Source organism: Mustela putorius, unplaced genomic scaffold, assembly GCF_011764305.1.
Source record: "Mustela putorius furo isolate JIRA1106 unplaced genomic scaffold, ASM1176430v1.1 tig00003853_pilon_pilon_pilon, whole genome shotgun sequence".
NCBI classification, from domain to species: domain Eukaryota; kingdom Metazoa; phylum Chordata; class Mammalia; order Carnivora; family Mustelidae; genus Mustela; species Mustela putorius.
Window position 1 is genome coordinate 40,447,403 of NW_025422005.1, and position 23,549 is coordinate 40,470,951.

The 23,549-nt window shown below is 37.5% G+C and overlaps 1 protein-coding gene and 1 pseudogene across 2 annotated transcripts in view; one reads left to right on the forward strand and one right to left on the reverse strand.

The window, feature by feature from the left end:
* Positions 1–2,406: 2,406 nt before the first annotated feature.
* On the reverse strand, positions 2,407–9,674 carry LOC101673563 (annotated as a pseudogene).
* A 1,469-nt stretch (positions 9,675–11,143) lies between these two features.
* CUNH1orf185 (chromosome unknown C1orf185 homolog) overlaps positions 11,144–23,549 on the forward strand; it is a 46,180-nt gene continuing 33,774 nt past the window's right edge. The window contains exon 1 of one of the 2 annotated variants that reach the window (XM_004774494.2): positions 11,144–11,162. In XM_004774494.2, coding sequence (XP_004774551.1) covers positions 11,147–11,162 — 16 coding nt within the window. In that variant the 5' untranslated portion in view covers positions 11,144–11,146. The other variant, XM_004774495.3, reaches the window with a different exon arrangement.

Here is a 23,549-nt window from a genome sequence, read left to right on the forward strand (position 1 = left end):
CACCAACAGTGCAAGAGGGTTCTTTTTTCTCCACATCCTTGCCAGTACTTGTTGTTTCTGGTGTTTTGTGTTTCACCATTCTGACAAGTGAGGTGATATCTCCTTGTGGTTTTGATTTACATTTCCCTAATGATCAGTGGTATTAAGCATCTTTTCATGTGTCTGTTGCCCATTAGGATGTCATCTTTGGAGAAATGTCTGTTCATGTCTTCTGCCCATTTATAATTGAAATATTTGGTTTTAGGGTGTTGAGTTGTTATCAGTTCTTTCTATATTTTAGATACTAACCCTTTATTGATATGTCATTTGCAAATGATCTTCTCTCATTCTGTAGGTTGCCATTTAGTTTTGTTGATTATTTCCTTTGCTCCGCAGAAGCTTTTTATTTTGATGTAGTTTCAATAGCTTATTTTTCTTGCCTCAGGAGACATATCTGGAAAAATATTTCTAGAGCCAATGTCAGAGAAATGCTGCCTCTGCTCTCTCCTGGAATTTTTATGGTTATAGGTCTCATTTATAGGTCTTTAATCCATTTTGAACTTATTTTTGTATATAATCAAAGAAAGTGGTCCAGCTTCATTCTTTTGCATGTGGCTGTCCAGTTTTCCCAACATCATTTGTTGAAGAGATTGTCTTTTTCTCATTGTATATTCATTCCTTATTTGTTGAAGGTTCATTGATCATATAATTATGAATTTATTTCTGGGTTTTCTCATCTGTTCTGTTGATCTATGTGACTATTTTTATGCTATACCATACTATTAAAATCACTACGGCTTTGTAATATAATTGGAAGTCCAGAATTGTGATGTCTCATTTTGCTTTTTTTTGTTTTTCAAAATTGCTTTTGCCTTCAGGGTCTTTTGTGGCTCTGTACAAATTTTAGGATTGTTGGTTCTAACTCTCTGAAAAATGCTGTTGGTATTTTGGTAACAATTGTATTAAATTTGTTCAAAGGGATATATACATCCTGATATTCATAGTAGCATTATCTACAATAGCCAAATTATGGAAACAACCACATGTCCATTGACTGATGAATGGATAAAGAAGAGGTAGTATATATGTATATATGTATGTATGTATGTATATACACACACATATATAAAAATATATAATGGAATATTATTCAGCCATAAAAAAGAAGGAAATATCGTTATTTGTAATGATATGGATGGAGCTAGAGAGTATTTTACTAAGTGAAGTAAGTCAGAGAAAGATAAGTATTGTATGATTCCACAAATATGTAGAATTTAAGAAACAAAACAAATGAGTGAAGGGAAAGAGAGACACACACAAACTAAGAAACAGTCTGTTAGCTGTGGAGAACAATGTGATGGCTACCAGAATGGAAGTGGGTAGGCGGGGAGGGTTAAATAGATGGTGGGGATTAAGGAGTGCACTTGTTGTGATGAGCACCAGGAAGTGTTGAATCACTATATTTTAAGCCTGAAACTAATATTATACTGAATGTTAACTTTCTAGAATATAAATAAAAACTTAAAAAAAGAAACAATCCTATGTTTTTTATCCTTTCTCTTATTGATGAGACATATTATATTGTTTTATCTATATTGAACCACCCTTGCATCCCCAGAGTAAATTCCACTTGATCTTGATCATCATAACTGATTTTTTAATGTATTGTTGGATTCAGTTTGCTAATATTTTGCTGGGATTTTTCATCGATGTTCATCAGAGATATTGGCTTATAGTTCTTCTTTTTTGGTGATTTCTTTATCTGGTGTTGGAATCAGGGTAATGCTGGCCTTATAGAAAGAATTTGGAAGTTTTCCTTCCATTTCTATTTTTTTGAATAGTTTGAGAAGAAATAGGTATTTGTTCTCTGTAAATGTTTGATAGAATTTACCTGTGAAGCTGCCTGATCCTGGACCCTTAGTTTTGGGGAGTTTTTTTTTATTACTGATTCAATTGCATTGCTGGTAATAGATCTATTCAAATTTTCTATTTCTTCCTACTTTAGTTTTGGCAGATTATATATTTCTAGGACATTATCCATTTTGTCTGAGTTGTTCAGTTTTTTGGCATATAGGTTTTCATAATACTCAGTTATAATAGTTTGTATTTCTGTGGTGTTCATTGTTATTTCTCCTCTTTTATTAGTGATTTTATTTGGGTCCTTTCTCTATCTCCCTTTTGCTAGCTCTTTCTCTTTCTCTTTTGAAAAGTCTGTCTAAAGGTTTATCAATTTTGTTGATCTTTTCAAAGAACCAGTTCCTGTTTTCATTGGTCTGTTCTATTGTGGTTTTTTGTTTTTGTTTTTGTTTTGTTTTGTTTTTAGTTTCTATATCACTTATTTTTGCTCTAATATTATTATGTCTTTTCCTTTTGCTGGTTTTGGGTTTTGTTTGTTCTTTTTCTAGCTCCTTTAGACATAAGGTTAGATTTTTTTTTCACAAATAAGATTTTTTATTTGTCACCATTGAATGTCTGAATTTTAAACAGATTCTTGGACTGGTGGCTCATATCCATCAGCTTGTTCCACTTTAGCACCAGTCTCATCCCCAGTAGCTTTTCCAGAACTACTACCTTCACCATGAAGCTCCATGAGCTTTCCCAATTCAAACTTGGGCTTCTTCAGCATTTTTACTTTTCTTTTCTTTTTTTTTTTTTAATTTTTTATTTTTTATAAACATATATTTTTATCCCCAGGGGTACAGGTCTGTGAATCACCAGGTTTACACACTTCACAGCACTCACCAAATCACATACCCTCCCCAATGTCCATAATACCACCCCCTTCTCCCAAACCCCCTCCCCCCGGCAACCCTCAGTTTGTTTTGTGAGATTAAGAGTCACTTATGGTTTGTCTCCCTCCCAATCCCATCTTCTTTCATTTATTCTTCTCCTACCCACTTAAGCCTCTATGTTGCATCACCACTTCCTCATATCAGGGAGATCATATGATAGTTGTCTTTCTCTGCTTGACTTATTTCGCTAAGCATGATACGCTCTAGTTCCATCCATGTTGTTGCAAATGGCAAGATTTCATTTCTTTTGATGGCTGCATAGTATTCCATTGTGTATATATACCACATCTTCTTGATCCATTCATCTGTTGATGGACATCTAGGTTCTTTCCATAGTTTGGCTATTGTGGACATTGCTGCTATAAACATTCGGGTGCATGTGCCCCTTTGGATCACTACATTTGTATCTTTAGGGTAAATACCCAATAGTGCAATTGCTGGGTCATAGGGCAGTTCTATTTTCAACATTTTGAGGAACCTCCATGCTGTTTTCCAGAGTGGCTGCACCAGCTTGCATTCCCACCAACAGTGTAGGAGGGTTCCCCTTTCTCCGCATCCTCGCCAGCATCTGTCCTTTCCTGACTTGTTGATTTTAGCCATTCTGACTGGTGTGAGGTGATATCTCATTGTGGTTTTGATTTGTATTTCCCTGATGCCGAGTGATATGGAGCACTTTTTCATGTGTCTGTTGGCCATCTGGATGTCTTCTTTGCAGAAATGTCTGTTCATGTCCTCTGCCCATTTCTTGATTGGATTATTTGTTCTTTGGGTGTTGAGTTTGCTAAGCTCTTTATAGATTCTGGACACTAGTTCTTTATAGATTCTGGACACTAGTCGTTTGCAAATATCTTCTCCCATTCTGTCAGTTGTCTTTTGATTTTGTTAACTGTTTCCTCTGCTGTGCAAAAGCTTTTGATCTTGATGAAATCCCAGTAGTTCATTTTTTCCCTTGCTTCCCTTGCCTTTTGCGTTGTTCCTAGGAAGATGTTGCTGCGGCAGAGGTCGAAGAGGTTGCTGCCCGTGTTTTCCTCAAGGATTTTGATGGATTCCTTTCGTACATTGAGGTCCTTCATCCATTTTGAGTCTATTTTTGTGTGTGGTGTAAGGAAATGGTCCAATTTCATTTTTCTGCATGTGGCTGTCCAATTTTCCCAGCACCATTTATTGAAAAGGCTGTCTTTTTTCCATTGGACATTCTTTCCTGCTTTGTCGAAGATTAGTTGACCATAGATTTGAGGGTCTATTTCTGGGCTCTCTATTCTGTTCCATTGATCTATGTGTCTGTTTTTGTGCCAGTACCATGCTGTCTTGATGATGACAGCTTTGTAATAGAGCTTGAAGTCCGGAATTGTGATGCCACCAACGTTGGCTTTCTTTTTCAATATCCCTTTGGCTATTCGAGGTCTTTTCTGGTTCCATATAAATTTTAGAATTATTTGTTCCATTTCTTTGAAAAAGATGGATGGTACTTTGATAGGAATTGCATTAAATGTGTAGATTGCTTTAGGTAGCATAGACATTTTCACAATATTTATTCTTCCAATCCAGGAGCATGGAACATTTTTCCATTTCTTTGTGTCTTCCTCAATTTCTTTCATGAGTACTTTATAGTTTTCTGAGTATAGATTCTGTGTCTCTTTGGTTAGGTTTATTCCTAGGTATCTTATGGTTTTGGATGCAATTGTAAATGGGATTGACTCCTTAATATCTCTTTCTTCTGTCTTGCTGTTGGTGTAGAGAAATGCAACTGATTTCTGTGCATTGATTTTATATCCTGACACTTTACTGAATTCCTGTATAAGTTCTAGCAGTTTGGGAGTGGAGTCTTTTGGGTTTTCCAAATATAGTATCATATCATCTGTGAAGAGTGATAATTTGACTTCTTCTTTGCCGATTTGGATGCCTTTAATTTCCTTTTGTTGTCTTATTGCTGAGGCTAGGACCTCTAGTACTATGTTGAATAGCAGTGGTGATAATGGACATCCCTGCCGTGTTCCTGACCTTAGCGGAAAAGCTTTCAGTTTTTCTCCATTGAGAATGATATTTGCGGTGGGTTTTTCATAGATGGCTTTGATGATATTGAGGTATGTGCCCTCTATCCCTACACTTTGAAGAGTTTTGATCAGGAAGGGATGCTGTACTTTGTCAAATGCTTTTTCAGCATCTATTGAGAGTATCATATGGTTCTTGTTCTTTCTTTTATTGATGTGTTGTATCACATTGACTGATTTGCGGATGTTGAACCAACCTTGCAGCCCTGGAATAAATCCCACTTGGTCGTGGTGACTAATCTTTTTAATGTACTGTTGAATCCTATTGGCTAGTATTTTGTTGAGTATTTTCGCATCTGTGTTCATCAAGGATATCGGTCTATAGCTCTCTTTTTTGGTGGGATCCTTGTCTGGTTTTGGGATCAAGGTGATGCTGGCCTCATAAAATGAGTTTGGAAGTTTTCCTTCCATTTCTATTTTTTGGAACAGTTTCAGGAGAATAGGAATTAGTTCTTCTTTAAATGTTTGGTAGAATTCCCCTTGGAAGCCGTCTGATCCTGGGCTTTTGTTTGTTTGGAGATTTTTAATGACTGTTTCAATCTCCTTACTGGTTATGGGTCTGTTCAGGCTTTCTATTTCTTCCTGGTTCAGTTGTGGTAGTTTATATGTTTCTAGGAATGCATCCATTTCTTCCAGATTGTCAAATTTATTGCCGTAGAGTTGCTCATAGTATGTTCTTATAATAGTTTGTATTTCTTTGGTGTTAGTTGTGATCTCTCCTCTTTCATTCATGATTTTATTTATTTGGGTCCTTTCTCTTTTCTTTTTGATAAGTCGGGCCAGGGGTTTATCAATTTTATTAATTCTTTCAAAGAACCAGCTCCTAGTTTCGTTGATTTGTTCTATTGTTTTTTTGGTTTCTATTTCATTGATTTCTGCTCTGATCTTTATGATTTCTCTTCTCCTGCTGGGCTTAGGGTTTCTTTCTTGTTCTTTCTCCAGCTCCTTTAGGTGTAGGGTTAGGTTGTGTACCTGAGACCTTTCTTGTTTCTTGAGAAAGGCTTGTACCGCTATATATTTTCCTCTCAGGACTGCCTTTGTTGTGTCCCACAGATTTTGAACTGTTGTATTTTCATTATCATTTGTTTCCATGATTTTTTTCAATTCTTCTTTAATTTCCCGGTTGGCCCATTCATTCTTTAGAAGGATGCTGTTTAGTCTCCATGTATTTGGGTTCTTTCCAAACTTCCTTTTGTGGTTGAGTTCTAGCTTTAGAGCATTGTGGTCTGAAAATATGCAGGGAATGATCCCAATCTTTTGATACCGGTTGAGTCCTGATTTAGGACCGAGGATGTGATCTATTCTGGTAATGTTCCATGTGCACTAGAGAAGAATGTGTATTCTGTTGCTTTGGGATGAAATATTCTGAATATATCTGTGATGTCCATCTGGTCCAGTGTGTCATTTAAGGCCTTTATTTCCTTGCTGATCTTTTGCTTGGATGACCTGTCCATTTCAGTGAGGGGAGTGTTAAAGTCCCCTACTATCATTGTATTATTGTTGATGTGTTTCTTTGATTTTGTTATTAATTGGTTTATATAGTTGGCTGCTCCCACATTGGGGGCATAGATATTTAAAATTGTTAAATCTTCTTGTTGGACAGACCCTTTGAGTATGATATAGTGTCCTTCCTCATCTCTTATTATAGTCTTTGGCTTAAAATCTAATTGATCTGATATAAGGATTGCCACTCCTGCTTTCTTCTGATGTCCATTAGCATGGTAAATTCTTTTCCACCCCCTCACTTTAAATCTGGAGGTGTCTTCGGGCTTAAAATGTGTTTCTTGGAGGCAACATATAGATGGGGTTTTGTTTTTTTATCCATTCTGATACCCTGTGTCTTTTGACAGGGGCATTTAGCCCATTCACATTCAGGGTAACTATTGAGAGATATGAATTTAGTGCCATTGTATTGCCTGTAAGGTGACTGTTACTGTATATGGTCTCTGTTCCTTTCTGATCTACCACTTGTAGGCTCTCTCTTTGCTTAGAGGACCCCTTTCAATATTTCCTGTAGAGCTGGTTTGGTATTTGCAAATTCTTTCAGTTGTTGTTTGTCCTGGAAGCTTTTAATCTCTCCTTCTATTTTCAATGATAGCCTAGCTGGATATAGTATTCTTGGCTGCATGTTTTTCTCGTTTAGTGCTCTGAAAATATCATGCCAGCTCTTTCTGGCCTGCCAGGTCTCTGTGGATAAGTCAGCTGCCAATCTAATATTTTTAGATTGTATGTTACAGACTTCTTTTCCCGGGCTGCTTTCAGGATTTTCTCTTTGTCATTGAGACTTGTAAATTTTACTATTAGGTGATGGGGTGTGGGCCTATTCTTATTGATTTTGAGGGGCGTTCTCTGAACCTCCTGAATTTAGATGCTCGTTCCCTTTGCCATATTGGGGAAATTCTCCCCAATAATTCTCTCCAGTATACCTTCTGCTCCCCTCTCACTTTCTTCTTCTTCTGGAATCCCAATTATTCTAATATTGTTTCGTCTCATGGTGTCACTTATCTCTCGAATTCTCCCCTCATGGTCCAGTAGCTGTTTGTCCCTCTTTTGCACAGCTTCTTTATTCTCTGTCATTTGGTCTTCTATATCACTAATTCTTTCTTCTGCTTCATTTATCCTAGCAGTTAGAGCCTCCATTTTTGATTGCACCTCATTAATAGCTTTTTTGATTTCACCTTGGTTAGATTTTAGTTCTTTTATTTCTCCAGAAAGGGCTTTTATATCTCTCAAGAGGGTTTCTCTAATATCTTCCATGCCTTTTTCGAGCCCGGCTAGAACCTTGAGAATTGTCATTCTGAACTCTAGATCTGACATATTACCGATGTCTGTATTGATTAGGTCCCTTGCCTTCGGTACTGCCTCTTGTTCTTTTTTTTGCGTTGAATTTTTACGTCTTGTTATTTTGTCCAGATAAGAGTAAATGAAGGGGCAAGTAAAATACTAAAAGGGTGGCAACAACCCCAGGAAAATATGCTTTAACCAAATTAGAAGAGATCCAAAATCGTGAGTGGGGAGAAAGGGGATAGAAAGAGGTTCAAAAAGGAAGAAAGAAAAAAAAAACAAAAAGAAAAGAAAAGAAAAGAATTTTTTAAAAAAGAAAACACCTAAGAAAAATGTAAAAAAGTAAATATATATATATTAGATAAACTAGTAAAAAATCGTTAAAAAAGAAAAAGGTAACAGTTAAAAAAAAATTTTTACCCGAAGGTGAGAAAAAAAAAAAAATGAAAAAGAAAAAATTAAATTAACTGCAAGACTAAAAAAAAATCACAGGAAAAAAGCCATGAGTTCCGTGCTTGGCTTTCTCCTCCTCTGGAATTCTGCTGCTCTCCTTGGTATTGAAACCGCACTCCTTGGTAGGTGAACTTGGTCTCGGCTGGATTTCTTGTTGATCTTCTGGGGGAGGGGCCTGTTGTAGTGATTCTCAAGTGTCTTTGCCCCAGGCGGAATTACACCGCCCTTACCCGGGGCCGGGGTGAGTAATCCGCTCGGGTTTGCTTTCAGGAGCTTTTGTTCCCTGAGCGCTTTCCGTAGAGTTCCAGAGGATGGGAATACAAATGGCGGCCTCCTGGTCTCCAGCCCGGAGGAGCCGAGAGCCCAGGGCCGCACTCCTCAGTGCGCGCTCAGAGAACAGCGCCCAGTTACTCCCGTCTGCCTGACCTCCGGCCGCGCTCCGAGCTTACCAAGCCTGCGACCGGTTCAAGGTAACACCGAGCTGTGAGCTTACTGTCGGCTCTGTCTCTGTAGCCGGCTTTCCTGTTCCTATACCCGCAAGCTCTGCGACACTCAGACACCCCCGATCCTTCTTTGACCCTGCGGGACCTGAGGCCACGCTGACCCCGCGTGGGCTTTGCCCCGGTTTAGCCTCTGGAGCGATGTCCCTTAGCGGAACAGACTTTTAAAAGTCCTGATTTTGTGCGCGGTTGCTCCGCCGCTTGCCGGGAGCCGGCCCCTCCCCCCGGGGTCTATCTTCCCGTCGCTTTGGATTCACTTCTCCGCCGGTCCTACCTTTCAGAAAGTGGTTGTTTTTCTGTTTCCAGAATTGCTGTTCTTCTTCTCTTCGATCTGCCGATGGATTTTCAGGTGTTTGCAATCTTTAGATAAGCTATCTAGCTGATCTCCGGCTAGCTGAAGCAGTCTCAGCTTGCTACTTCTCCGCCATCTTGACTCCTCCCTCCAGCATTTTTACTTTTCTAACAAAGATATCATGGAGCGGATAAATAGACTGACAAGCTTTTTCTATATCATTTCCAATGCTGTCTGGAATCAATTTTTTGACCACTTCTTTCAAGTCATTTGCCTGAACCTCTCGGGTCATGATCTCCATCATCTTTTTCCGAATTTGGTGGACCTGTTGATGCTGAGCGTGAGAGGTCTTCCAAATCTGATTATTGCGTTTTTTAGTAAAACCAACCCAAAATAGACGAAGCAAATAACCATCAGTAGTCTTGACGTCAACATGAGCTTCAATCATGGTCTGCTATTTTTTGACCATGGAGCACATTTTGTCCCGGGTAAGATCCATGCCATAGAAATTGGTCAGGCAGTTTTTGCCCTGAACATCCTCAGTAATTAGCTTGAATTTTCTGAATGCAGCTTCATCATTCTGCAGATCAGCAAGACTCACTTCAAAAACACGACCCTTGAAGCCATCAGAAGCGATTTTGTTTCCTTGAGTTCTTGTGACTAATGTTTTTCCAATATTTCTTATATTACACATAGATGGTGCTTTCACATCATACCAATCTTTCTTAGAAAATGGATCAACCACTTTCTTCTTGGCTCCCTTTTTGCCGCCTTTCGTAAGGCGCTTGTTTTTGCCGACCGCCATGGTGCTGCTCAGGGAGCCAAAAGGCAAGGTTAGATTTTTTATTTGAGATTTTTCTTTCCTCTTGAGGTAAACCTACGTTGCTATTTACTTCCCTCTTAGAATTGTTTTTGCTGTATCCCAAAGATTTGGGATTGTTGTATTTTCATTTTCATTTGTTTCCCTCTAATCTTTAATTTCTTCTTTTAGTTTGTGGTTGACCCATTCATTGTTTAGTAACATGTTATTTAACCACCATGTGTTTGTGGTCCTTCCAGATTTTTTCATGGTTAATTTCTAGTTTCACAGCATTGTGGTCAGAAAAGATGCATGATATGACTTTGATATTTTTCAATTTTGAGACTTATCTTATGGCCTAATATTTTATCTCTTCTGGAGAATGTCTTATGTGCACTTGAAAAGAATGTGTATTCTGCTGCTTTAGGATGGAATGTTCTGAATGTATGTGTTAACTCCATTTGGTCCAGTGTGTCATTTAAAACCACTGTTTCCTTGTTTATTTTCTGTTTGGGTGATCTGTCCATCAGTGTAAGTGGGGAGTTAAAGTCCCCTACTATTATTATATTATTATCAATTATTTTCTTTATTTTGCTATTACCTGTTTTGTGTATTTGGGTGCTTTCATATTGGATGCATAAATATTTATAATTGTTACATCTTCTTAATAGATTGTTCTGATATAGTGTCCTTCTTTTCTCTTGTTACAATCTTTGTTTTAAAGTCTATTTTGTCCAGTGTAAGTATTGTTACTCTGGCTTTCTTTTGACATCCATTTGCATAAAGAATGTTTCTCCATATCCACACTTGCAGTCTTTAGGTGTCTTTTGTTCTGAAATAAGTCTCTTATAGGATGCCTATAGATGGGTCTTTTTTTTTTAATCCACTTTTTCACCCTATGTCTTTTGATAGGAGCAGTTAGTCCATTTACAGTCAAAGTAATTATTGATAGATATATATTTAATTGCCATTTTTTATTGTTTTATGGTTGTTTCCATAGATTTTCTAGACGCTTTCTTCTCTCTTTCATGTGTTGTTGGCTTTCTGTAGTGATATACTTGGATTCTTTTTTATTTTTTGCATATCTATTACAAGTTTTTTACCACCTGGATTGTTTTGTTTTCTATTTCATTGGTTTTCACTTTAGTTTTTAATATCCTTTTTCTTCTGTTTATTTTAGGCTTAATCTGCTTTACTTTAGTTTTTAAGGTTTTCCACACATTTTCCCCTAATATTGCAGGTGTTGGTGTAAAATTTCACCTAAGTTCTGGTTTAGTGGCATCCCACAAATCCTGATAATGTTGTATTTTCATTTTATTTGGGTTGAGTGTTCTATGAATGTTAATTAGATCCATGGTGACACATGGCTCCAAAGTTCCCTGGGAATGATTTCCATCCAAGTCATACCTAAAAGGAGAAAGAACATGGAGAAAGGTGCTTGAGAGGTTTTTATGACATCACTTTCATTCAAATTCTATTGGTTAGAACTCAGTCATATGGCTTCACCTAATGGTATGCGAAGCTGGGACACGGTAGTCTAGCTTTTTGCCGGGGAAGAAGAGGAAAATGTATTTGGACAAACAGCCAGCAATCTCTTTATATTTTCTGGAAGAGCTTGTATAAGATAAGAAATACTTGAATCATGGGTATACAGTAGAAATTATAAAGTTATTGGGGCCTGCTCTTTTCTTTAGGGGAAATTTTGTAACTGCTGATTGTTTAATGGATACATGTTGATTTAGGTTTTCTATTCTTGAGTCGTTTTTTGTAAGTTACTTTTTAGGTATATATAATTTTGTAAAAGTTTTAAAATGTATTACCATAAGTTTGTTTGAAGTATTTTCTTATTTTAAACTCTAATGTAATTGTAATTATGTTCTTTCTTCATTTTAAATATTGTTTATTTGTACTTTTTTACTTGGTTTTTAATCTAACTAGAGCTTTATTCAATCATGTTAGTCTTTACCAAGAATCTTAATTTTTATCCTATAAATTTCTGTTCATTATTTATTTCTTTTGTCTACATTACTTGGGCTTATTTTGCTGGTCTTTTTCAACTTATAATTTGAATGATAAGCTTATTATTTTTCAGCTTTCTTTTCTAATATATGCATTTAGGGCCATATATTCCCCTTGAATTTGGCTCCAGCATTGTTGCCACAAGTATTTGTACATATCATTATTGATTATTTCTATGTATTTTCAAATTTCCTTTTATTTCTTCTTTAAGGCATGAGTAATTTACAGTGTGATTTTAAATTTCCACAGGTATAGGAGCTTTTCTTAGGGTATATATTAGGTTATTAATTTCATTATTTTCAGAGAATGTGGTATATGTAATAATGATTCTGTAAAACTTATAGAGTCTTACTTTATGGCCTGTATATGCACATTAAGTTTGAGATGTCTTCCTGGTTTTTTCCATGTTATTAATTCCTTGCAACATTATCTTATTTATTTATAATTATAGTTGTGTAAGACTCCCATTTTTCAAATCAGAACGTTAAAGTCCAGCCATCACAATAAGTAACTACTATATTCACAAACAGATCTAATTAGTCTTATAACCACTCTGAACAAATACCAAGTAAAAAAGTATGGTCAACTTTTTATACTGGTTGCATATGAGCCTTGCTTATATCTCATTATAGATGTTTAAACATTTAGGGCAAGGATTCATTCTTATTTAAATGGTTTTTTATCCCTCACTTGATACCTGAAATAATATTCTATGCATATTTGGTGTTTACAAGATTTTTGTTGATGGGGTGCCTGGTTGGCTCTGTCAGTTAATGGACCAACTCTTGGATTTGGCTTTGGTCATGATCTCAGGGTTGTCAGATCAAGCCCCATATGGGGCTCCACACTCAGCACAGAGTCTGCTTGAGATTCTTCCTTTCCCTTCTTCCCCCTCCCCTTCTGCTCCTCCCCCCACTTGCTCATGCTCTCTCTCAAATAAATACATAAAATCTTAAAAAAAAAAAAAAAAGATTTTTGCTGAATTAGAGTACCTGATACTGAAATCTGGCAAAATTCCAGAAGAGTGTAATAAACAGGTAATTCATGAAGATTCAAATAATAAAACAAAAGCAAGAGAAAAGATGGTGGAGGACTAGGGAGCCCTATTTCAACCAGTCCCCTGAATTGAGCTGGATATCTACCAAACCATTCCGAGCACCCACAAAATCAGCCTGAGATGTAAGAAGATATGGATCTCTACAAACAGAATATTTCTGAAAATTGGTCTTGAGTTATGAAATATGGAGCTGTGATTCTGTGGGCAGATATCAGAAGATAAACAGAATGGGGAGGGAGCCTCAGGGATCCTGTGCCACTGGAGTACAAAAGCCTCCCATGTTGGGGACTGGCACAGACTCAGAGAGTGGTAGTGGTAGGGAAAGAACTTTAGGCAGCCCCCCAGATTGAAACCTGGGGGGCTGCAGGGGCACACCTGTGAAATGGGGGCAGCTTGCAGTTTTAGAGCACAAAGGGCAGAGATATGCCTGAACTTGGAAGCGAGGCCTGGGAGTGCTGCTGTGGGGCACACAACCCAGGACTCAAGGTTTTTTAGTAACACAGAGAGAAATGGAGATAGTGTGGCCTAGAGTACTCAGTAGAGAGCAGTGATCTCTCTGTTCTGAGACAGAGGTTTGGATACAGTCACTTCTGCTCACTCAGAAGAGAACACAGAAAGCTGCCAGAGAACAAAAGCCCCCCAAAACCAGTTTTCACTGAGCCCATCCTCCCCTCACAGGGGGCAGAGCAACTCTGCCCAAACAGGGCTGTATGAGTAACAGTGCAGCAGGCCCCTCCCCCAGAAGACACACTAGAAGAAGAAGAGGCCAACATCTCTAAGGTTCCTATAAAACAGGTGCATCTTGCTTGGGTTGTGGCCAATAATTTGGACTCTGTACAGTCTCTGAACCACCACTCAAAAGAATGACTAAGAGGAGGAACCCCCAACAGAGGAAAGATTCAGAGATTGTGAGCCCTGCCACAGAACTAATGCTTATGGATATAAGGAAGATGACAGGAATAGACTTCCAGGTAACAGTTATGAAGACAATAGCTAGAATGGAGAAAACCATTAAGGGCATCATAGATTTTCTAAGGGCAGAAATGAGAGCTAATCTGGCAGGACTAAAAATGCTATCGGTGAGATCCAATCTAATCTAGATACTCCAACAGCCAGGGTAAACATGGCAGAAGAATGAATTAGTGATCTAGAAGACAAACTGATAGAAAAGAGGGAACAGGAGGAGACCTGGAACAAATAGCTTAAAATCAATGAAAACAGAGTTAGAGAAATAAATGATGCCATGAAACATTTCAATGTCAGAATTATTGAGATTTCTGAAGGGATGGAGAGAGAGAGTACTAGAAGATATATTTGAGCAAATTGTAGCCGAGAACTTCCTTAATCTGGGGAATGAAACAAGCATTTGTGTCCTAGAAGCAGAGAGGACTCCTCCCAAGATCAAGGAGAACAGACCCAACAGCCTGGCATGTAATAGTAAAACTCGCAAATCTTAGAACCAAGGAAATCATTTTAAGGGCAGTTAAGAGGAAGAGATTCCTTACCTACAGAGGGAGGAACATCAGGATAGTGTCAGACCTGTCTCCAGAGACCTGGGAGGCCAGAAAGGACTGGCAAGATGTATTCAGGGTACTAAATGAGAAGAACATGCTGCCAAGAATACTTTACCCAGCAAGGCTGTCATTCAGAATGGATGGAGAGATAAAGAGCTTCCAGGACAGGCAGCAACTGAAAGAATATGTGACCACTAAGCTGGCCCTGAAAGAAATACTAAGGGGGGTTCTATAAAAGGAGAAATACCCCCAAGAGTGATATAGAACAGAAATTTACAGAGACAGTCTATAGAAACAGGGACTTTACAGGCAACATGATGACAATAAAATCATATCTTTCAATAATCATTCTCAACATGAACGACCTAAATGCTCCCACAAAACAGCACAGGGTTGCAGATTGGATAAAAAGACAGGACCCATCCATATGCTGTCTACAAGAGACTCGTTTTGAACCTAAAGATACATCCAGACTCAAAGTGAAGGGATAGAGAACCTTCATGCCAATGGACCTCAAAAGGAAGCTGGGGTAGCAATTCTCATATCAGTCAAACAGAAAGACACTGTATCATACTTAAAGTGTTATCCAACAAGAAGATCTAATGGTTGTAAATATCTATGCTCCCAACATGGGAGCAGCCAACTACATAAGCCAACTGTTAACCAAAATGGAGAGATATATTGATAATAATACATTAATAGCGGGAGACCTCAACAATCCACTCTCAGCAATAGACAGATCATCTAAGCAGAAAATCAACAAAGAAACAAGAGCTTTGAATGACACACGGGACCAGATGGGCCTCATAGATCTATACAGAACATTCCACCCTAAAACAATGGAATACTCATTCTTTTCAAGCACACATGGAACTTTCTCTAGAATAGACTATATACTGGGTCACAAATCAGGTCTCAACCAGTACCAAAAGATTGAGATTTTCCCCTGCATATTCTCAGACCACAGTGCTTTGAAACTGAAACTCAAGTCATAAGAAAAAGTTTGGAAGAAATTCAAACACTTGGAAATTAAAGACCATCCTGCTCAAAAATGTTTGGGTCAACCAGGAAATCAAAGAAGAACTTAAACAATTCATGGAAGCCAATGAGAATGAAAATACATAGATCCAAAACTTATGTGATATAGCAAAGGCAGTCTTAAGGGGGAAATACATAGCCATCCAAACTTCACTCAAAAAAAAAGAAAAAAAAAAAAAGAAAAATCCTGAATACACAAACTATCTTTACACCTTGAAGAACTGGAGAATGAACAACAAATTAAGCCTAACCCACACACAAGAAGAGAAATAATTAAGATTAGAGCAGAGATCAATGAATTAGATGAGAAATATAGTAGAACATACGAATGAAACTAGAAGCTGGTTCTTTGAAATAATTAGTAAGATCAATAAACCACTGGCCAGACTTACTCAAAAGAAAAGATAAAAGACCCAAATTAATAAAATTATGAATGAAAGGAGAGAGATCATGACTAACACCAAGGATATAGAAACAGTTATCAGAAATTATTACCAATAATAACTACATGCCAATCAATTAAGCAACCTGGAAGAAATGGATGCATTCCTGGAAACCTATAAACTACCAAGACTGAAACAGGAAGAAATTGACAACCTGAATAGACTAATAACCAGTAATGAAATTAAAGCGGTGATCAAAAACCTCCCAAAAGAGTCCAGGACCCGATGGATTCCCCGGGGAATTCTACCAGATATTCAAAGAAGAATTAGTATGTATTCTCCTGAAGCTGTTTCAAAAAATAGAAACAGAAGGAAAACTTCCAGACTCATTCTATGAGGCCAGCATTACCTCGATCCCAAAACCAGGCAAAGACCCCATCAAAAAGGAGAATTATAGACCAATATCCCTGGTGACTATGGATGCCAAAATTCTCAGCAAGATCCTAGATAATAGGATCCAACAATACATTAAAAGGATTATCCAGCATGATCAGGTGGGATTTATCCCTAGGATGCAAGGGTGGTTCAGCATTCACAAATCAATGTGATAGAACACATTAATGAGAGGAGGAAGAAGAACCTTATTGGCCCTCCCAATTGATGCAGAAAAAGCATTTGACTAAATACAGCATCCTTTCCTGATTAAAACTCTTTGGAGTATAGAGATAGAGGGATCATTCCTCAATTTCATAAGATTCATCTGTGAAAAACCCAGCAAATATTCTCAATGAATGAAAAGCTGTGAGCCTTCCTATTGGAATCAGGAATACAATAAGGATGACCACTCTCACCACTACTGTTCAACATAGTATTAGAAGTCCTAGCAACAGCACTCAGACAACAAAAAGAAAAGGTGTTTGAATTGGCAAAGAAGAAGTCAAACTCTCTCTCTTTGCAGATGACATGATACTTTATGTAAACCCAAAAGACTCCATCCCCAAATTACTAGAACTCATACAGCAATTCAGTAATGTGGCAGGATACAAAATCGATCCACAGAAAATATTTGCTTTCTTAAACACTAACAATGTAACTGTAGAAAGAGAAATTAGAGAACTGATTCCATTTACAATAGCACTAAAAACCATAAGATACCTTGAAATAAACTTAACCAATGAGGTAAAGGAGCTATAGACCACTCATTAATGGAATTGAAGAAAACACAAAAAGTTGGAAAAATATTCCATGCATGCATTGGAAGAATAAACATTGTTAAGATGTCTGTGCTGCCCAGAGCAATCTATACTTCTAATGACATTCTGGTCAAAATACCAATGGCATTTTTCAAAGTGCTGGAACAAATTATCCTAAAATTTCTATGGAACCAGAAAAGACCTCCAAATCACAAGGAAATGTTGAAAAAGAAAAATAAAGCTGGGGGCATCATGTTGCCAGATTTCAAGCTATATTACAAAGCTGTGATCACCAACACAGCATGGTACTGGCACAGAAATGGACACATATACCAGTGGAACAGAATAGAGAGCCCATATATGGACTCTCAACCGTGTGGTCAAATAATCTTTGACAAAGCAGGAAAAATATCCAATGGAAGAAAGACAGTCTCTTCAATAAATGGTGCTGGGGAAATGGGACATCTATATACAGAAGAATGAAACTCGACCATTCTCCTATACCATACACAAAAATAAACTATAAATGGAGGAAAGACCTCAATGTGAGACAGGAATCCATCAAAATCCTAGAGGAGAACATAGGAAGTAACCCTTTTGACATCATTCACAGCAACTTCTTTCAAGACACCTCTCCAAAGGCCAGGGAAACAAAAGTGAAAATGAACTTTTGGGACTTCATCAAGATAAAAAGCTCTGCACAGCAAAGGAAACAGTCTGTGGGGCAACCCACAGAATGGGAGAAGATAATTGCAAACAACACTACAGACAAATGGCTGCTATCCAAGATCTATAAAGAACTTCTGGAACTCAACACCCAAAAAAACCAGATAATCAAGTCAAAATAGGCAGAAGACATGAGCAGACACTTCTCAAAAGAACACATACAAATGGCTAACAGACACATGAAAAAGTGTTCAACATCACTAGCTATCAGGGAAATTCAAATCCAAAACTCACTGAGATATACCACCTTACACCAGTTAGAATGGCAAACATTGACAAGACAAGAAACAACAAATGTTGAAGAGGCTGTAGAGAAAGGGGAACCCTATTACATGTTGGTGAGAACCAAGTTGATACAACCACTTTGGAAAACATTGAGGAGGTTCCTCAAAAAATTAAAAATAGAGCTGTCCTATGACTGAGAATTGCACTATGGGGTGTTTACCCCAAAGATAAAGATGTAGTGAAAAGAAGGGCCATATGCACCCCAATGTTCATAGCAGCAATGTCCACAATAGCCAAACTGTGGAAAGAGCCAAGGTGCCCTTCAACAGCAGATGAATGGATAAAGAAGATATAGTCGATATATTCAGTGGAATTACTCAGCCATCAGAAAGGATGAATACCCAGCTTTTGCATCAACATGGATGGGACTGGAGGAGATTATGCTGCATGAAATAAGTCAAGCAGAGAAAGTCAATTATCATATGGTTTCACTTATTTGTGGAACATAAAGAATAGCATGGAGGACATTAGGAGAAGAAGGGGAAAATGAAGGGAGGGGTTTTGGAGGGGGAGACAAACCATGAGACTGTGGACTCTCATAAACCAGCTGAGGGTTTTAGAGGGGAGGGAGGGGGGATGAGTTAGCCCAGTGATGGGTATTAAGGAGGGCACATATTGCATGGAGTACTGGGTGCTATACGCAAACAATGAATCATGGAACACTACATCAAAAACTAATGATGTACTGTATGGTGACTAACATAACATAACAAAAAGAAGAAGAGGAAAAAATAAAACAGGACTTGTAGTTCTGGGACTATTGCAAAAAATAATCTGAAAACACTTCTGACACAAGTACCTAATAAATCTAGGGAAGTTATAGATAGGTGTATACAGGTAGCATCCATATCTATCTATATCCTTTAAATACCTCTATATATCCATCTGTATATCCTTTAATGTATCTATCTAAATCTAGACAGATATATACATACATACATTTATATCAATATAAAGAATATATTTAGTTATAGATACATATGTTAAAGGATAGATGGGCAAACAAAGAGAGACCTACAGAGGCAATAAATGTATAGATACATAAATGGAAAGAAAACTAAGCGAATTTAGTTTACTGATGCAAAGGCAAAAGAGAATGGCCAGTTTTGATTTTTGTGTTAATGAAGTTATTAATGGCCTTGGAAATAGATGTGAAGAAGTAGGAATTCTCATTGGTAGGGGGTAAAAAAAGATCTATTATAAGCTGGAGGGTGCTGCCAGGAGAGAGTTTTATTAATTTTAAGATGGAAGAATCATAACCTGATTTAAGACACTGTTCTTGGAGTACCTGGATGGTTCAGACAATTAAGCTGGCTATCTTCAGCTCAGGTCATGATCTCAGGGTCCTGGGATCGAACCCTGCATTGGGCTCCCTGCTCAGTGGGGAGCCTGCGTCTCCCTCTGCTTCTGTCCCCTACGTGTGCTGTTTCTCTCACTCACTCTATCAAATACATAAATAAAATCTTAAAAAAAAAAGACTTAATGTTCTTATCTAGCTATCTCTTACTTAGTCTGTAAGATTCAGCTCAGGTATTATCTCTAGGACTATACCTACACTTGATCAAACTCCTCTGTTGTCTTAGCACTGTCAAAAGGTTATCATCATATCACTTAGAATGTTTTAATGAATATATCCATTTAAATGTCTTGTCTCCTGCAGATTATAAACTCTGTGATCATGTGTTATTTATCTTTCAATCACCAATTCTTGGCAAAGGTTTGGCAATAGAAAGTGCTCAGGCAATGTTTAACTAAACTATGGAGCTTTTCAAAATTTCTCCTTTTTATAAAACTTCTGTATCCACACTCTGTCCTTTTTTCTTCCATAATAACACATATATACTTTTCAATTGCATTTATTCCTTTTCACATGTATGACCTTCTTACATACATACTTATATTATAAACAACATAGTTATTTTGTTCATTTTTATAATACTAACATTTAGCATAGTGCCTATCATTCATTTATTGAATATTCAATCATTTCTCAAGTAACCAGTCATTATTCTAAACTCTAAGAATATAATAATGAAAAAGATTTATCTTCTGGCAGAGGAAGACAGGATAGACATAAACCAGGAAAGAAAATTATTTATAATAGTAATTATTAAAGACAAACAAGGTGATATGATAGAGTAACTGCTGAAAATGAGGAGCCATTAATTTATTTATGATTTATTTTTAGAGTGAGAGCATGCACATGCACATACATGAGTGGGAGGGGAGGGGCAGAGGGAGAGGGAGAGAAGAATCCTCAGACAGATTCCCTGCTGAGTGCAGAGCCCAAAGCAAGGCTCAATTCCAGGACCCTGAGATCACGACCAGAGCCGAAATCAAGAGCCTGCTGCTCAACCAATTGAGCCACCCAGGCACCCCAATAGAGTCTTTACTTTAGACAGGATACTTAAGAACATTATCAAAAAAGTAAAAATACTACTTTTTTATATGTATTGACTAAAACTTTAAAGTGAGAAGGGGATCTTAATGATTACAGAGTCCAACCTTTTCATTTTACAGATTGATTTAGAGAGAATGTGTGACTTGTTGAAGGTATTAATGAATTTGAAATTTGTCTTTCTCTTGGTAAAGTGTTTTGGAAACTTTGAGATTCTTTATACCTGATTGGGATTTCCCTGAGATGTAAATGACCTGTTTAAACCAGGGACTATGACGGTGTACTAATCACACCTATTTTCTTCTCTAATGGAAATTTGGGGAAAAAAAAGAAAAGAGAGAAAAAAAATAAAAGAGCAGGGCAGAGATCTTCAGGGGAGACAGGTAAGTGGGCTATAATCACAGTGATACCAATAAAGTTCTGCAAGGAAACTTGTAGCACCTAAGTAAAGGTGTCAGGAATTACATAAGAAACTCTAAAAAAATTTTTTTGTGATTTTTCTAAGATATTCATGGTAGAAAATACACACACACACACACACACACACACAAAGTCTAGAGTGGAAAATTTTAACTATAGGCCCTTACTCCAGGGATACCCACTGTTAATTATCTTTGAAAAATTGTAACTATAGGCCCTTACTCCAGGGATAACCACTGTTAATTATCTTCCTTATACAAATGTTTCTCCTCTTTCTGTCTTTCTTTCTTTATGAAATTGAAATTATATTATTATTTTTTTTTAAAGATTTTATTTATTTATTTGACAGACAGATCACGAGTAGGCAGAGAGGCAGGCAGAGAGAGAGAGAGGAGGAAGCAGGCTCCCTGCTGAGCAGAGAGCCCGATGCGGGACTCGATCCCAGGACCCTGAGATCATGACCTGAGCCGAAGGCAGCGGCTTAACCCACTGAGCCACCCAGGCGCCCGAAATTATATTATTTTCATATTTTTTTTAATATTTGAGGAAACCAGAATAGTGAAAAGAAATAGGAAAAGGATAAAGGATAATAAACACTCATGTAATCTACTAAGTACATATTTTTGGTCATATAAGCTTCAGATCTATAATTTTTTAATAATAAAACATTATAGATAGAGTCTGTTTATGTTCTATTCTTAGTCCTATTCCCTTCATTCTCTCTCCAGACACAACAAATATCATGAATTTAATGTATTTTAATGCTTCTATTACAGTAATTTTTTTAAAAAATATTATTATTTTGTGTTTTTTTTTAAATGTGCATACATGGAATCAATATATAATTGGAATAATTGAATACAGATTTAGGGGAATTTCTTTTTGCACCGAACATTATGTTTTTCAGTTCTGTTCATGCTGATGCATACATATCTTGCTTATTCATAAGTCTTAAGTGTTAACCTTGATGAATTTTCACTGAACACACTTTTGTGACCAGCCCCTAGCTCAAGAAACTGAACATTACCAGCATTCTTGAACTCCCCAAATACCCGTGTTTGAATTTTAGGTTGGCCTTCTTTTGCCCAACATTATTTTGAAATAGTTGTATTCTATTCTTTCCTATTTATAGAATATTTTTTTTCTTAAGTCAATTTTTTTTAATATAATTTTTTATTTTTTATAAACATGTATTTTTATCCCCAGTGGTACAGGTCTGTGAATCACCAGGTTTACACACTTCACAGCACTCACCAAAGCACATACACTCCCCAATGTCCATAATACCACCCCCTTCTCCCAAACCCCCTCCCCCCAGCAACCCTCAGTTTGTTTTGTGAGATTAAGAGTCACTTATGGTTTGTCTCCCTCCCAATCCCATCTTCCTTCATTTATTCTTCTCGTACCCACTTAAGCCCCCATGTAGCAACACCACTTCCTCATATCAGGGAGATCATATGATAGTTGTCTTTCTCCGCCTGACTTATTTCGCTAAGCATGATACGCTCTAGTTCCATCCATGTTGTCGCAAATGGCAAGATTTCATTTCTTTTGATGGCTGCATAGTATTCCATTGTGTATATATATACCACATCTTCTTGATCCATTCATCTGTTGATGGACATCTAGGTTCTTTCCATAGTTTGGCTATTGTGGACATTGCTGCTATAAACATTCGAGTACACGTGCCCCTTTGGATCACTACGTTTGTATCTTTAGGGTAAATACCCAATAGTGCAATTGCTGGGTCATAGGGCAGTTCTATTTTCAACATTTTGAGGAACCTCCATGCTGTTTTCCAGAGAGGTTGCACCAGCTTGCATTCCCACCAACAGTGTAGGAGGGTGCCCCTTTCTCCGCATCCTCGCCAGCATCTGTCATTTCCTGACTTGTTGATTTTAGCCATTCTGACTGGTGTGAGGTGATATCGCATTGTGGTTTTGATTTGTATTTCCCTGATGCCGAGTGATATGGAGCACTTTTTCATGTGTCTGTTGGCCATCTGGATGTCTTCTTTGCAGAAATGTCTGTTCATGTCCTCTGCCCATTTCTTGATTGGATTATTTGTTCTTTGGGTGTTGAGTTTGCTAAGTTCTTTATAGATTCTGGACACTAGTCCTTTATCTGATATGTCGTTTGCAAATATCTTCTCCCATTCTGTCAGTTGTCTTTTGATTTTGTTAACTGTTTCCTTTGCTGTGCAAAAGCTTTTGATCTTGATGAGATCCCAATAGTTCATTTTTGCCCTTGCTTCCCTTGCCTTTGGCGTTGTTCCTAGGAAGATGTTGCTGTGGCAGAGGTCGAAGAGGTTGCTGCCTGTGTTCTCCTCAAGGATTTTGATGGATTCCTTTCGCACATTGAGGTCCTTCATCCATTTTGAGTCTATTTTCGTGTGTGGTGTAAGGAAATGGTCCAATTTCATTTTTCTGCATGTGGCTGTCCAATTTTCCCAGCACCATTTATTGAAGAGGCTGTCTTTTTTCCATTGGACATTCTTTCCTGCTTTGTCGAAGATTAGTTAACCATAGAGTTGAGAGTCTATTTCTGGGCTCTCTATTCTGTTCCATTGATCTATGTGTCTGTTTTTGTGCCAGTACCATGCTGTCTTGATGATGACAGCTTTGTAATAGAGCTTGAAGTCCGGGATTGTGATGCCACCAACGTTGGCTTTCTGTCAATTTTTAAAAATTCATTCACTCAACTATTGATGGGCATTTGTATAGTTTCTAATTTGTGGCTTTCTTAAATAGTGATGCTATAAACATTCTAGTACATACTTTTCTGAATGCATTTCATTTTTGGTATATGTGTAAAGTTGTTGGGTCATAGCTATGCACCTTTTCAACTTTAATATAGAGCCAAACAT